Source organism: Lycium ferocissimum, chromosome 5 (genome assembly GCF_029784015.1).
Source record: "Lycium ferocissimum isolate CSIRO_LF1 chromosome 5, AGI_CSIRO_Lferr_CH_V1, whole genome shotgun sequence".
Taxonomy (NCBI): Eukaryota; Viridiplantae; Streptophyta; class Magnoliopsida; order Solanales; family Solanaceae; genus Lycium; species Lycium ferocissimum.
This window is the reverse complement of record NC_081346.1, coordinates 22,105,208-22,122,897: the sequence shown is the minus strand read 5'-3', so window position 1 is coordinate 22,122,897 and position 17,690 is coordinate 22,105,208. Positions and strand designations below refer to the sequence as shown.

General features: G+C 31.4%; 1 protein-coding gene across 1 annotated transcript; it reads right to left on the bottom strand.

The window, feature by feature from the left end:
* Window positions 1-4,917: 4,917 nt before the first annotated feature.
* LOC132058306 (probable membrane-associated kinase regulator 2) lies at window positions 4,918-6,574 on the bottom strand. Its single transcript, XM_059450853.1, has 2 exons — window positions 5,359-6,574; window positions 4,918-5,254 (listed from the first exon to the last, which is right to left on the bottom strand). The coding sequence occupies exons 1-2, from the start codon at window positions 6,278-6,280 to the stop codon at window positions 5,172-5,174; spliced, it is 1,005 nt and encodes a 334-aa protein (XP_059306836.1). The 5' UTR covers window positions 6,281-6,574; the 3' UTR covers window positions 4,918-5,171.
* Between the last annotated feature and the right edge of the window lie 11,116 nt (window positions 6,575-17,690).

Here is a 17,690-nt window from a genome sequence, read left to right as displayed (position 1 = left end):
TTAAGTCGTATAATAATGTTGGTTTAATTTTTTCTGATTATTTTCAAAAGTTAAAACATTTAATATTTTCCTATTTTAAAGACAAAAGAATAAATACAAGTATTAGTATATACACTTTTGAGACCATGGTATTTATTGTTTTTAGTTTGATATTTTTTTCCTTTTTATCAATTAAAAATAAAAAGGAAAAAAAAGTAAGTGAAATTTAGGCCAAAAGGATTTTTGAAAAAGCTTGATGTAACTTTTAAAGTCATAGTTTAAAAATGTCATGGTGTTTAATTAATTGAGGTAAGTGTTTTGACTTAAAAAAAGGTTGTTAAAATTATTAGATTTCATAGTTATACACAATATAAGGTAGCTAAGATAAATTAAATATTAACCTAGGATGATAATTTTATTTAAAAAGTTTATAATGATTAGACTGTAGTATGATCATAGTTAATTAAATCATTGAGTAATGTCCTGTATTAATACATACTTATCCAAATCTTTGATTTATCATATATTTATATAGCTCAATTAATATGTTGTGTTTATGTAATTTTAAAAATTAATTTATAGTAGCAGATCCATCTACTACCGTTTGAGAGACTTAATCCTATTGATTTGATCAATATACCTAGTTATGTTGAGGAATATATTCATGTTAATTGCTTATATATATTTTTTATTTATAATAAACAACTAATTAAATAGTGCAATAATTTTGGTTTCATTTGATTTTAGATTAAAAAAATATTTAATTTTTCTCATATTTTAGAAATCAAACCAAACGAATATATTCATATATTAATTTAAACTTTTATGGCCATTAATTTACATTCGATAGCTATGTTTTCTTAAATTAATTAAAATTCAAAAACACATATAAGGTTTCACCATTGTTGACTATCTATAAAAATTAATTTATAAATTTTAGCATTATTTTATATCATTTTAAGATAATTACATGATTTTCTCTTTCAAGCATTTAAAAGAGTGACTGAAACTTAAGCCAAATGTCTTTTTGGAAAAGTTTGATAGTATTAATTTATAAATCATGTTGTTAAGATAATCAAAGGTATTAATTATAGTCTAAAAAATATTGTTAATAATATTAATCTTTGTAGTTATACGTAATTTAATAAAAGTACGAATGAATTGGTTTCAATAGTTGAATAAATGTATTGAGTGAGGAGAGAGAGAAAGAGATGTAAAGGGTGGGGGCCCAACAAATTGTTTGTAGTCTCTGCAATGAAATAAATAATTGAATATAGTTTTTACTTTTCAGTAATGTGACTTACAAAGGGTAGAAAAGTCAGGAACAGTAATTCTCGGCAAAGTTTCTCCTCAAGAGACTTTTTCCCACAGCAAAAGAGAATCCGATCAACATTGAAGCTGTTCAGCGCCGCTGTAATATTCACTTGCTGTTAATATCGCAAGGACCAATAAATTTTGACCATCATTGACATGCCACTTCAAATATTGCATGGCTCCTCTCTCTTTCCCTTTGAATAGCAAGTGGAGCCATAAGATAGTAGCATGAATTCAAGAGCATGGAATAATCAAAACCACTTTTTATCCGTGTATACACTAGCGCTCTCCCCGAAATGCTTAGCTCTCCATTATTTTTGAGTCTTTTTGGATGGACCGGAATTGTACATGTCAATTTGGATAGAATGTTGAAACGGATAATAAATTTAAGTGATTAAGATGTCTTTACGGCTACTTACAAAAACTCTCTCCTTCACAAAAAGATTGTTTCTTTTTCTTATTAATTTATTAAAAAAAAATTGATATATTTCTATATTTAGAAAAATTTTAACTTTATGAGATGATTTACAACCACACAAATATCTAAGACTTATTTTGGATCACACATTTCAAAAGTTTCAATTTATTTCTTAAACTCCGTGCCAAATCAAACTAAGACAATATATTTTTGTGACGGAGGGAGTATATTTTAAAGGTATTTCTTACACTAAAAAAACAAATGATGAAATTAGAATAGACAGATTAGAAGTTATGTTTTAGAAAGAGTACTTTGGAGATTACAAAAAAAATAAAAAAAATTAGGATGATGAAGTAAAAATATGATCAAATCAAAAGTACCCGAAAGCTGAATAGTTATAAGTAAGAGGTGACAAACTTATGATTGCCCATGGATTGCCCATCCAAACAACGCAAGGCCGGTCATAAGCTGCTTTCCAGCTATGCCCATGGTACTCTAGCAAGGCTCTTAACGACCTAGTGTTAATGGACGACCTCATGGTCTTGATAGCACCAAGTGACAAGCGCATCTGTACTAGCGCGGCAAGCAATGCATGCCAACAACGTCAGTCACCAGCCAGTGCTCACAGCGCCGGCCAGCAACCAATGCTCTCACCACCTACCAATAGCCAGCGCCCAACTCCCCGGACGCAAAGTGCACACACTGAAGCTTTGTCCTTTGTAAAGTGTCAATTTTAACCGGTTTTAACCGGTTAACAGTTAAACGGAACAGGGCAGAACGGTTAAAGACCCGGTTCAATATTTTACTACATTAATGGAAAAATTAATTTTTGGCCCCCAAATTTATTTTTTTTAACAACCCATCCCCCACCCCTATATAAACCCTTCTTCATTTTCATTTTAATTCACACCAATTCACTCTTCTTCATCTTTCTCTCAAATCTCAATTATAATTATTTTGCAATAACTAGCCACAAAGTCTTATTATAGTTTCAACTTTCAATTATTAATTTTGCAATTATAATATTGTTGGTGGAGTTGGTGATTTTGCAACAATCCGAAGTAGCTTTGGTGGATTTGCAATTCTAGCCGCCTTGACTTTGTTGGAAATTAATCCGGCAATTTGGTACCTTCGTTCCAACTCTATCTTTATTTTTCGCAATTTAATTCTAGCAATTTAATTTACGCAATTTAATTTGTTGTAATTTATTTGATTGTGATTTATTTGATTGTGATTTAAATTAATTCTATTTAATAATGTCAAAGAGATTAAGACGTGGTGCCGGTAGTAGTAGTCGTATTGTTAGAGGTGCGCTTAATGAGGAAACATTGTGGAAGAAACACCTAATGTAGGTATGGAAATAATCCACTTTTAGGTCATGAGGCAATGCAACAACATTTTACCGACACTTTTAATGAAGACTTAAATGATGATGATGAAACAATCGAAAATCCCATAGGATATGTTTGTTCCTGCACAATCACATACACAAGACAAACCGCCTAGAACTCGTAAGCCAACACTAAAATTTGGAAATTTATGACTAAGAATAGGAAAGCCAATCGGCTACATGTAACATATGTGGACAAGTATTTAGTTTTAAGCAATAAGGATGGTTTCTAAATTTTTATATGAGAACCAAACATATGGATGCTTGGGAGTCACTCAAACGGGTTCAAATGTGGGGGGATTCAAATGACGATAGACCCACGAACCGGTAGAAATTTTAAGTATGACAAGAAAAAGAACGCGTAGAAATAGCTAAAATGGTAGCTTATGATTGTTTACCATTTTCCTTTCCCTCGGATTTGGGGTTTGTTACTTACATTCAACGTTGTTATAATTCGTTATTTGAGGGTATTCCTAGAAGTACTTGTAAGCGATGTTATAGATTTGTTTAAAAATATAGATTTTATTTGCGCCGTATTTAATTCTTTAAATTGTAAGTTATACAAGTTATATAAGTTATAACTCTATATAAGTTATACATATATATAGTATATATATTAAGTTATACATATATATAGTATATATATTAAGTTATACATATATATAAGTATATATAGTATATAAGTATATATTTATTAAGTTATACATATATATAAGTATATGTAAGTTATATATATATGTATAACTTAATATATATATAGTATATATATTAAGTTATACATATATTTAGTATATATATTAAGTATATATAGTATATATAGTATATATGTATATATAGTATATATATTAAGTTATACCTATATATAAGTATATATAGTATATAGTACATATATATACATATATATAGTATATATATTAAGTTATACACATATTTAGTATATATATTAAGTATATATAGTATATATGTATATATATTAAGTTATACATATATTTAGTATATATATTAAGTTATACATATATATAGTATATATATTAAGTTATACATATATATAAGTATATATAGTATATAAGTATATATACTATATATATTAAGTTATACATATACATAAGTATATGTAAGTTATACATATATATGTATACGTACAGCGACAGCCACATTGCTCACCAGCGCCGATAAATATTTAAATTTAATTATAAAGTTGTATAACATATGTAAATATATACAATATATAAATAAATACTATATATATATATATATATATACAAAAAACAAAAAAAATATATATTTTAAACACTCCAAACGGACCGGTTCCGGTTTAGCCAGCGCCCAACTCCCCGGACGCAAAGTCCATAACACACTGACACCTTTAGTCCTTTGTATAAGTCTCAAGTTCTTTTCCATGTATATATAGAGAAGTTTTAATTCTTGTATTTGCATTACGATTCTAGCTATTTATGTCATTTCCTGTAACTTAGGCTGAAGCATATATAGGGGGATATAGTAGTCGAGGTTTCAAGCGAGCTATTCAATTTTCTATATCGACTGTTAGTGTTGTGGGTGAAAAAGACTATATCTATCTAGATCACAATATGCAAAAGTAGTTGATTTTTAATTTTAGGTACTGTATGATTTTGTCAAGATGCACCATATCATGCTACAGCCGTCTGAAATCTGGCTTATAAGGTAAACGCATGCGCAATCAGGCACAGCAGTAATATCGTTTGTATGCCATGGCAATAATGACAACTTCGGTTCTGCCAAGTTATTTGGAAATTGAAACTCAGAACATAATAATGACCAAATTGAACATTTACACTTCACAGAAAACTCTGAACCAGTTAAAAGACTTGTAAAATGATAACTCCGCTCTTGTTACTCAGTCACTTTACATCGAAATTCATACTATTCCACTTTCTTGACAGTACTTCGCTCGTAAAAAATAAAATAAAAATAGTTACTCTGTAATGATATCATCCGCAAAGGGAACAAGACAAACCCTCTGTTTCCAGTAATTTTCTATTCCCGCTATCAACTTAGTTTGAAAATACTGACAACCATAGATTATTTAATTCAAATACTCCATCTATTCTGCTCTTCACAAGAGGTCCTTGGCAGATCTTCATTAGCATTTCTTGATAATAACACCGAAGAATCTGTTCAAGCATAAAAAATAGTAACATATTAGTCCATATTTATTACACACAAGAATAAGATTAACTAAAGATTAATTGCACTAATGAAAACTTGATGAATGTACCTTTTCGAGCAGAGCTGTAGGATCTCTTGCAATGAAGAATAGCACCTTGGATTCCGTCATTTTTCTCCAGTAATGAATCATCTCTGCGCCTCATCGGCGATAACGAAGCTCCAGCGAAGGTTGACGTTGTTGACCGGCTCTTGCCTAGGCGTTTGCGCACAGCCCCAAGTACAGCAACTCGGTTCCCCTGTTTCTCTTCTGATGAGTTTCTCGGTGAGCTCATTGATTGGATTGACAGAGAAGACAATTTACTTTCTCTAACTTTATCGGTGTACCTTTTCGAAGATATGGAGTACAAAGGCTTCATCAATTTCAAATACTTGCACATATCAGCTTTTGCAGATTGCTTTGACGAGTCATTAATTGAAGAATCCTTGTCTTCTTTATGAAGTTTGCTTCCTGTTAAACTGTTGTATCTGAAGGAAACACAGCTGATTGGAACCTCTCCCACTTTGCTATGTTCTTTAGGGGAGTGTTTCTGGGTTTGAATTTTCGGGTTCGCCGTAGAAGAATCGCTAATGTCCACTTTCTCCGGCTTTGATTTCCTGAACCCCAGAAAGCAGACGCGAAACTTAGGAACTGCTCTGAGCATTGAATTCGGAGAAATAGGCTTTGAATTTGTGTCAATTGAAAAAGGTTTTGGCTTAAAAAAGACATCTTTAGGAGATTCGGGTGAATTGATTTCACTCTTCCCCTGTTTCAGGGAAGAACTGTTTACACAAACAGAATTGGAGTTGTTGGTTTCTTTGGGGTATCCATTAATGCCTGTGATTACCAAATCGAAAAACGAGTCTTCGTCATTATCGATTTCTTCATCAGTATTATCCACAGCATCTGCGAACTTTTTAACAGAATCAAGATCAGGGCCAATATCTCTAACGGCAGCTGTACGCCAGAATTTGAGAAGGTTAAAAGCTTCCATAGGTTTCAAAAAACAAGTAGGATTATGGGTAGAAAGACAAGTGAGAAAGGAGCAAAATGTGAAACAAGAATGGAGACAGAGAGAGAAAATGTGAGGCTTTAAGTAAGGGCAGCTTTGGGGGATTTAGAGGTTGGTGAAAGCAGAGGAGTTGATGTAAGCTTCTCTACTTTTTGAGAGAAGCAATGCAAGATATTTGTACTAGTTCTAGTCGTTTTTATATGGGAAAGAAGGAAGATAGATGAGTCATATTCGTCATGTGAGAGAGGCAGAGAGTTTTCAGTTAATTAGTAAAGCAGATATGCGTACGCACAATTTACAGACTATGGACTAGAGACTAATCTTTACTGTGTAAAAGTCTGAATTTTACTTTTGAATTTACAGCCTTTTACTGGTCCAAGACTCTCCAACGTTCCCTATTCCAAGATTCAAGGTCTCAGTCTTCCCAGCCAGAGTAATTAACTTAAATTTAGTAGGAAAAACTGAACTTTATTATGACTAATTATGAGCCTGAATTATAGGTTGTAGGCAGGTGTAATAGTCCATTGTCTTAGTGAATTAGTTCGCGCTTCGCGCGATTATAAAAGACACAAATAATTTATTAAATATTATATATATCGTAACAATATCATCCCTCAAGCAATGGTTACATGTTTAAACCAAAAAAAGAAAAAAAGCAATATTCCATGTTACATGTTGTCCATGAAAGCTTCCAGATGGCCCGACTTTATAAATAGATAATATTAGTAATATATATATACACACACACATATATAAGTCAAGATTTTTAAATGTTTATTGGGAGTTTCTCCCTACATAAAAAAGAATATAAAATAAATAAATACAAAAGATAAAAGAAAATTACATCTACTCGGCTGTTTCTATAAATACGCAGACGTAAAAATTGATTCCATGGAGAAAAAGGTTGGACTTAAAATAAATTATATAAATACACCATTAATTCTCGAAGTAAAAAAAAAAAAAAATTAAATAAAGCATATATGGTTCTTCTTCATGTACATAAATTTTTGAATATTACCTTATTCTCCCTCCCTCCATGTTGCTTCATATTTATAAATTTTCAGGCGATGCATATTTTTGGTAGTTCTAAAAACTTAAACATAACAAACGTCAAATGGAGGATGTATTTCAATCAATTAAATTTATTCCTTTTAAGCAATTTATTACCCCCTGTGTGTCAATTTGTTTGAACCTATTTCCTTTTTAGTCCGTGCCAAAATGAATGACTTCTTTCCTAATTTGAAAACAAATTCACTTTATGAATGATTTACAACCACACAAATTTTCAAGGCTTATTTTGAACCACAAGTTTCAAAAGTCTTCCCTCTTTCTTAAATGTCGTGCCCAGTCAAATGGGTTCATATAAATTGAAACGGAGGGAGTATAAATTTTGAAATTTGGTTAGTAGTTAGCAGACTTAATCCAACCATAAATTACTAATTTGAACCAAAAGAGACTACAGAATTACAACAATCATAAATCCATATAAAAATTAAACCTAAGAGGCTTCATAGCGGTATGTAGGATAAAAAAATAAAGAAGAAAATAATACAATACTCACATCATTACGACCTTAATTATTAATAAAGAAGGAAAAATACGGAATCAATACAAAATTTTTCAAGCTCTTGTCGATATCCCCTCCCACGAGCCGATACCATTCAAGATCTTGCTGCTTCTTCATGTCAAACAAAAGCATGAATATATGGGTAGAGTCTCATGAAACAAAAAATATGAATTTAAACTTAAAACCATAAGTTACTAATTTGAACGAAAAGAAATTACAAACTTACAACAATCATAAATTCATATACAAATTAAACTTAAGAGGCACGTAGAGGTACATAGGAAAAAAACTAAAGAAGAAAATAATACTATGCATAGTTCATTACGACCTTAATCATTAAAAATTAGAAGGAAAAATATGGAATCAATACATAAATTTTCAAGCTCTTGTCAATATCCACTCCCACGAGCCCATCACAATTCAAGAGTCTTCTTCTTCTTCAAGTCAAACAAAAGCATAAATATAATACTGCAATGAAAATGGAGAATAACCTTGGATAGAGCCTCAAGAAACAAAAAATATGAATTTATATAGATAAAAATGGAGGAATATCATAAGGTAGCTTAAACTTTTAAATTAAATATTTGGGAGTTATGAATATGAAAACTTGAAGAGCATGAGTGTTATGAATATTATTAAGAGTAGAAATTTAATAGGTGAGTTATGGAGGTAAATTTTTTTAAGTAAATAAAGGGTGAAAAAAACAAATAAAGAAGGGAGAAAGATAATTGCAAATCGTATTAAGTGATATTAGCATACTACGTGGGCTCAGTTTAAGAAAACGGACACAGCCGCCTTTAAAGGGCACATCAAATGGATCAGATTTGTTTTCCATAATATTACTTTTTCTTTCCAAACTCTTTTTCACAGCAAGCAACATTTTTTTCGCGCACGAACCTTTATTTATTGCGTTACTAAATGCACAACCGGAAACTGCAATTGAGAAATGAAAAAGTTGGGAGAAAAAATAGGAAGAAGTGGAGAATTAAATATTGAGCCATTTAATATTAATACAAAGATACATAAAAATAGGAGGAAAAAACCAAAAAAATATAAATAAAAGCCAAAAAAAGGAGAAAAAAGATAAATATGATTCTAGGCCATAGAGAGGTGTCATATCACCTTGTCTATACCTAGCTTTATATGATATATAGATTACTCTATCAGTTCACTTTTACTTGTCTACTTTTGACTTTGCACACCCCTTATAGTAACTATATATATTTCATTCATTAATTTTAAGAAATGTGCAATATCAAAAGTGGACAAGTAAAAGTAAATGGAGTGAGTATGATATTGGTCACTTTGATCAAACCTGCATAGTTTAAAAAGGTCTCATAGCATTAATAGTATTCATACATCTTATCCGGAGCTTCCCAATCTTTTCAAGCATTAATGTAGAATTTGTTTGCACACCTAGTAATCTCTTTCTTTGAACTAAGTTCCACGTGCTCTACACCACGATCCACTAGATTTCCCCTCAAATTAAGTTCCACATAGCCCATTACAACGATCCACGAGTCAATTTCTGAGATTCATTGTGTCATCCACATAACCAAACATGCATAGCCACATAAGCTTAGAACTAGTTTCTTCTTGTACACGTGCATCTCCAAGCTACCTTTGGCATGATAAAAGTAGTAAATCGATCCGCGAGCCATCACTCTATCATCTTCACACATGCTTTATCGAACTTTTCACTTTGATACCAGTTGTTGCATTAAGTCATGTAAAAGGTACATGTAACATTGTGTGATATTATTCTCTTTGGGTCAAGTTCGCATGATTTTTCAAAATATCGTTTAAGTTTCGTGCATCGTCGTGTACAAGATTTTTACCCTGTCAGGTAGTTTTAAAGATAACGACAATAATTTCTTAACCAATATTTCCTTTTAAAAATTATAATTAAAATTTAGTAAAGAAAAACATTAACGGAAGGTTGAATCCTAGTTTTACTCTAACCAAAATTATTTCATAGTTGTACTCGTAATTAAATTTATTTCCTTTTCAATATTAATATCGTCAATCACGTCTTTAGAGCCCAAATTTTTTGAGGACTTCTAATCTATGATTTATAAAATACAGTTATGAGACAATTCCAAAGAAATTGAATTTTTGAATGCGCACAAACATTTTTTTCCTTACGAAAACCACCCTATTGGTTCCTACTTAGAATTGCAGGTGTCTTATCAGTTATTGATCATAATAAAACATACAAATGAAATCCAGTAGGCTCATGGCCCTTCAATCACTTTAAAATGATGATAACATTCAGCAAGCAGAAGCCTTAACCACATTCACGATTAAGCATATGAAATCTGTCTTGATTAAGTACCACGCTTGAATAAACTTCCTTTATTTCTTGAAATAAAAATAAGTGACGGAGGTTTTGAAGGGGAAAAGAGACTCAGATGGGTGGAAAGTCAAAGAAATAGAAAATGGATTGAAGGTATTTGAGAGGCCGAGGAAGAGGGAGGATTTGAAGGAAGAAAAACAAGGGGAAAAAAAAAAAAAAAAACATACTCAATGAAATCCCATAAAGTGGGGTTTAGGGAGGGTAGAGTGTACGCAGATCGTACCTCTCATCTTGTATAAGTAGAGAGGTACATTTCCGGTAGGCAAGCAAGCAAGGACAAGCAATTCAAAGCAGTATAAAAAGCAATGCAAAATACTATAAAAATCATGATAAAACTGTGAAAAAAAAGGAGACGTAATTGTCACAAAATAATACAAGACACAATAGTAGTAGCAAAAATCGGGCAAGAAACTACCAGAATAATACTACGACTACTAGTATGAAAGGATAAGTAGGACAACACTCAACTACTTATTAATCTTTTACCCTAATCCGTGTCCTTCATAACCTCCTATCTAAGGTCATGTCCTTGGTAAGCTAGACTTGCGCCATGTGCTGCTAATCACCTCTCTCCAATAATTCTTTGTCCTGCTTCTGCCTTTCCTGAATCCGTCCATAGCCAACCTCTCACACCTCCGCAATGGGGCATGTCTAGAGAACTTCACGCATCTTATCCTCCACCGAGACCACTCCCACCTTATCCCAGATATCTTTATTTATAATCCTATCTCTCATAGTATGACAACACATCCATCACAACATCTTCATTTCTGTAACATTTTCTGAATGTGAAAGTTCTTGACTGACCAACACTTCGCCCCATACAATATAGTTGGTCTAACTACCACTCTGTAGAACTTGCCTAAAAAAAATCATAAAATAGTTGGCTATCTGCGATAGCAGGTAACCTGATGGTATAAAATATTAATAACGGTACACAAAATTGAAACTCTTTTCCAAAAGGTACCACACAATTAGTAGAATCTCAATGCACGTTATAGATGTACCAATTTAAGTCCTAAATCAACATATATTTTAATGTGTTATCTAAATCCAAAATAATTTCAGGTGTGTAGAAATTTATCCGTTTTTACTTTTACAGAAGTGAAAGTCAGGGTACAACAAGAGACAAACTATAAAAGAAGGAAAAGAGTATTAGCAATTCGAGTAAAAGGGATTGAACACATTTAAGGGACAGAGGACGAGAAACTTCCAAAAGAAAAGACTCGTAAAAGGGATAAGTAATGTCATTGTTTTTCTGAGAAAGATTCTCACTTTTTCTTTTCTTTTCTTTCAGTACATTTTACTAATATTGTAAACTCTGACATTCTCTCTTTGAATTGTGCAAATTTGGACCAAATAGTGGGCACGCTCGTTGCGAGTCTTGGAGCGCCTTTTAACCTTCTCTTTATTTTTTCTTTTGAAGTGAGTTTAGTCAGTTGTGCTCGTTGTATTAAAGTTTGACTTGCTTCTTTCAACATACACCTGCTAAAAAGAAAAAATTGGATACATAAAATGTAATTCTAAAGCGTTAAAAGAACGTGACAGAAGGAAAAGTAGAAAAAAAGGAAAAGAAATAAAGTGAGCTAAAAATAAAGAAAGAAGAGTGTGTTTGCAAATGTTTCTTTCTTTTTTGACCAAATGTGACTACTTTCTTTCTTCATAGCTAATCAGAACTCTAACTATATGATGCTACTATGTTAGCCTTATCCGCAATAGGATTGTAACTTTGTAGGCTATTATACGTAGGATCTGTCTAGTTAAAACAGAAGATTGCTAATAAATGGCTCCCCCACTATTAGAGCAAGTAAACTCCGTAAATTAAGTTACATGTCTTGCATGACAGTTTAAGTTTGATAAGTTATTAAAAAAATTTAAGCCACATAACCCAATAGGATATCATCTTAAGGGGGTCCAATGCAGCAGTTTGCTTGGACATTCAAAATCATGAGTACATAAACAACTTAGTTTAAGTTATATACGTGTCTCGTTTGTGTAGAAAAAATTCCCTTATCATGTTATCCAAATGATATTTATAAGTAAGATTTCTTTGTGAAATTTATAATCTTGATTCTTTGTGAAATTTATAATCTTGAAAATATAATATGATAAAAGTGATAATAATAGTGTAAAAATTCGTTACACGGGGTATATTAAACTTAAACTCACTCTTTATTAGTACCCATGGTCAAATCCAATTGGAATAAACATTATGATGTGTTTTGTGTGATTGTGTCTATACTTTGAGCACACCTCCTTAGTTCATTAGTGTCTCATCAATTAGCTTCAGTCAGACCTCGTGCCATAGGGGTTAAACGAGCAACAAATGATCGAAGCTGTTCCAGTAATTGGATTCATTTTGTCACTGAAACATGATGAAATCTTCTCCTGTGCTCTCTTTCTTATTTAACGGTAGTCAAGCTCAAGTGGATTGAAAAAACTTTTTCTTATCTAAATTGAAAAAGACCTATAGGAGTATCAAGTAAATAATATCAGGATATATAGAGGCAGAGTCAGGATTTGAAATTAATTATGGGTTTGAGATTCTAATCCTTCTAAATTATTAGGTTCTGAATTAATAATCTGAACATATTCAATGTATTTCTTTAGACAAATAAAGGGTTCGGACCAAAATTATTGTGTTCGGCCGAACCTATTTACCTATATTCTAGTTCTGCCCCAGAGGATATAACAAGAGACAAACACTAAGAACAAAAAAGAACTTCCAGGAGGTAATGGATTCTGGATTTAAATTTAATGTGCACGAGTTTGAAATTCTACCATAATCCGTTTAATTTACTGCATTTGAGATTTATTGTTTGTGCCTATTTAGTGAATTTTTAACATACGTATAAGGTCCGAACCAGATCTAATGGGTTCGGATGAACACATAGCTTGTACACGAAATCCGCCCCCAACTTCGAGTTAAGGGAATTGAAGGGAATTTGGGGCAGAGAAGCTCTGAGCAGATGAGAGGAGGATGGTGAGGATGAACCTCCAAAAAGCAAAGGTCAACAAAAAGATGTAAAAACAAAATACTCTTAAAAAGGGGTAGACGTAAGTAATGTCGTTTTTTCTGAGAGGGACTCTCACATTTCTCTATTATTCTCTTTTCAGTCTGCCTTAAGAGAATATTGGACACTGGTGATCCTTTGGTTGGTGAAGAATCTAGGACCATCCTATAATAGCATATTGAGAGTGTTGAATTTAACAAAATAATCATTAATACACTAACATCTTTGTACTATTCCTTCACATATTTTCCTTTGGAGAAGGCTACCAAAAGCTTAACAGGAAAAACTGGTTACATAAACGTGTAAGTATACAATGACAACTAAGGTGAGAGGAAAAAAATGTAAAGAAAATATAACTCAGGTGAAATTTTTGAATATGTGCCTCACACAACTGACGTTAGTCAAGTGAGAATTTTGCAAACCTAAGCCATAAATAAAGAAGAAAATGGTGAGTTTGGAGCAAATGTTACTTTCTTTGGACCAAAAAAGACAACTTTACTTTCTGTCTATATAGCTTTATGTATGATTTAATATGTTATTGTTTTAAATATATAATTGGCTAATGGTTCACAAGTCGATTACATTTTCTTCTATTTTTCCCCCAACAGAAAGACATACAATTTTATTTTTATAATAATTAATATGACTCTACCCTCTCCAGACCCTACATTGTGGGATTTCACTGGGTATGTTGTTGTTATAATAATTAATATGAATCGATTGCGCAGATTACTATAGCTGAAAGCTAAAATTTTAATAGGAGACCTTAAACATTTTTTTATGGGAAAACATTCATATATTTTTTTGTTTGAAGTATTTCTTTTAGGTTTCCGATATGCAATATTTTTTTTATATAATCAATTTCTTATAATAATTTTTTTATAATTCTTCTCTTCTCTCTCTCTCTTGTTTTGGTTTTTAGTTACCTTATTCGTATTTTCTAATTGGTATATTTAGATAAAAGCTAATTATATTCCTATGAAGTAAAAATATAAGAAAATAACAAATTTCAAAGTAAAAAACCCACTTGATAACAAAACAAAATTTCGTTACTTCAATATTGTTGTTGAGCGCTTAAAAACCCGAGAACGTACGATTTTATCTACTCAGGGCCGTTTAACCCTTATTTTAAGATAATAAATATTAGTAAGAGAAGAAAAGAGTGTAAATTGCAAATAGAAAGGAAAAATAATCTATATAAAGATATATAGAATGCGTAGCGTAAAGGTGATGCGCGCGCTTTTCTACATGATTAAATTGATATTTATCTTTTTCCCCCTTTTTTTGCCTTTTCCTCACATTTTCTATTAGTTACCCATTGTTTACTTAAAAAAAATGAAAGCCGAACTGGTGCATCTCTTCACCAAACGATACGTATGGTTAGGAACAGCAATTGGTTGTGGTTAAAATCTGTTTTCATTGAAAGTTTCAACTACGTTTCCAAATTAATTCACATTTCGTATTAAGATCAACTTTCACTTACAAAACAACTTCTTCCCAACAAATCAAAAGGTCCGTCCGAAATTACTTGAGGCTTTAGTACGATTAAGATGACGAAGCAGAGAGCAAAGGTACTTAAAATGTTAGTTACAATATTATATAGAAGTTGTAAAATTCTACATTCTTATCTTAATAACTTATCACTTTCATCTCACTCTTTGATACCCATGTCAGTCTACAATGATGTTTTCTCATGCCAAATTGGTGTGATAAATTAACCGGGTTATAAAAAGAAGATCCTACAATATTCTAAGTTTTTGCTTCATTTTTAATAGTGTCATGGTGATCACTTTTTCCCTATTTCGGTTAAAGTTCTGATTTGATTTGCCTTTTTTTAATTATTTAAAATTTAAGTTTCGCAAATTAAAGTACATTTATGGTACTATTATAAACTTGTATGCTGACATTATTTTTTTGGGAAAAAAACTTAAAGATATTCTAATTTTTACAAAACTTATTGTTTGGTTATTTTAAGATTAGAGTATTTAGAAAGTATCATCTCCTAAATTAAATTTCTGAAATTCTTAAATTGGAATAACTATGTTTTTATTTTAGCTCTACTAATTGTATATGCCATCTTTTAAGATATTTAATTTTTGTTGTTTACTAAACAATTTTATTTTTCTAGATACTTGAGGAAATGCTATGATGCCTTTTTGTAAAATTCTATATATTAATTAGGGATAATTACAAAAACCTCCTTCCATGTTTTACTTCATAACACTAACCTTTCATGTCATTCATAATATTACGCCTACCTCTCTTATTTTTTTATTTTTTTTTGTAATAATGTATTTATTTATTTCTATCGTTAAAAATTAACAATTAATATAACAACTTCACCTTTGCCATTACCGTTCCTATAATTTTTGTTTAGATCAACGTGAATACTAGCTAGCCTGCCAAACAATACAGTGCAAGGGACAAGGACAGGGGTGGAGCTACGTACATTGGAGGAAGGGGGGTCAGTTGAACACCTTTCGCCGAAAAATTATACCGTACATATACGTTAAAAATCATCTAAAATGTGTATATTATATAACATGAACTCCCATGACCAAACTGAGAGGCACGGCCCAGTGGCAAAGGTGTTCAAAGTGTCATGAGAGTTACGTGTATCGTTTATCTGAATTATGTTTTCACTTGTAAAATTTTGGTTGTTAAGGTTTTAACTTTAGTTTTGATTTATACAATTTAAGTTTTATTACAAGTATCTTTAAGATTTGCTAAATATCTTTTGGCCAAAAAAATTTGGTTCACCCACTCAATTTTCGCGCACACATTCATCGGTTTCTTTTACTTCTTCAAAAATTGAACATCTTTGACGAAATTTCTGGCTCCGCCCATTGACAAGGATGGGTCAAGGTTTTACAATCTCAAATTTTCTTCCTCCTTAGAAAAGAGAGTTTAACTACTTTGTTTGCATAATTTTATTGCAAGAATGATAACAATATTTCTTAATAGCGTTTAAACAAGAAGGAAGAGCGAGAAGACTTAGAGCCTGTTTGGATGGGCTTATGCCTATAAGCTGTTTGCAGCTTATAAGCTAAAAAAAATAAGTTGGGGTAGTCTAACTTATTTTTTTTTGGCTTATAAGCTCGTTTTCGGAACTTATAAGTACGCTTTTAGATAAGCTAAGTCAAATGGGCCCAATTATTTTTTTGAGTTTATTTTAAGCGCAAAATGACTTTTTTGTATGACCAAACAAAAAAAAAGCCGAAAACGAACATATAAGCAACTTATAAGCCAATCCAAACGGGCTCTTAGTATATTGCATAACTTTTCTCTCTATAAAATAACAGTTAGCCTCCCTTCGCAATAGGAAATTTTTTATTTGAATTTGTGATTTTATTTTATTTTTGCATATGTATTTTTTCCTTATAAATTTAATATTTCATCTTTTTAATGTTTATCTTAGATTAGGTACTTTTAGTTTTTTGTATTATAACTTTTTTCTTATCTTCCTTACTTCAATTAAATTACAAAACGAAATGTCTAATCGCGCAAAAGCGTGGGTCAAGTAACTAGTGGAAGAATAATTTGGGTTTATATATCGCAATAGTATGATCTCAAGATGTAAATTATCCTAAATATTGTATATACATTCACATGTAAGAGTCAGCATCACTTACATAGATAACAGTTCTTTATTTTTTTATTTTTTTTAATTATTTTTATTTTTTTATTTTTTTTTTTTTTATTTTTATTTTTTTATTTCCAAATTGTTGGAATGCTAGCGCACCCATAGTGGGTGTGAAATTCATGGCACACACACCCTTGTTGGATGTTACTTCATGATACCACATTGTGGTAAGTGGTAACAGTTCTTTTTTCAAATAAAGATCTCGTACCTTTTTACCTAAAATATTAATATTTTTTTCTTTTGAAAAAAAGTTAATCAATAACACACTATTTAATACCCAATGGGGCCTCAGACCTTAAACCTTAAACCCTTGCTTTATTGACCTGGCCCTTAAACCGATCCTGTCGCTACATTCAATCAAAATGCAATGATGCTAATGTTGTTACATCCTCTCTTTACGCAAGTTAAATTTTAATTATAGTCAAAATTACATACTGCTATTAATTTGTTTAAGAATCAAAAGTCCAATCAAATTAAGCCCACCCTTATCCACAAGAACATCGTAATTTTGTAGGCTATTATTAGATCTGTCTGGCGAAAAACAGGAGAATGCCATAGAGAATTAATCAATGGATCCCCACAATTACAACAAACAGAAGTAAACTCCATATGTTAAGTTACATGTCTTGTACGGAGGTTGCTTCTCAATTATTAGAAAATGATAATCCAAATGCAAGATATTAATTAACCTTTCCGGAGGGGCCGCAGTTTGCTTAGGAGTGTGAATTATGTGTACAGAAAAAACTGATCCAATTGGACTAAATTTGTGGTGTCAGTTATGTATGTGTTGATGCTAATAGGATCATCCAACA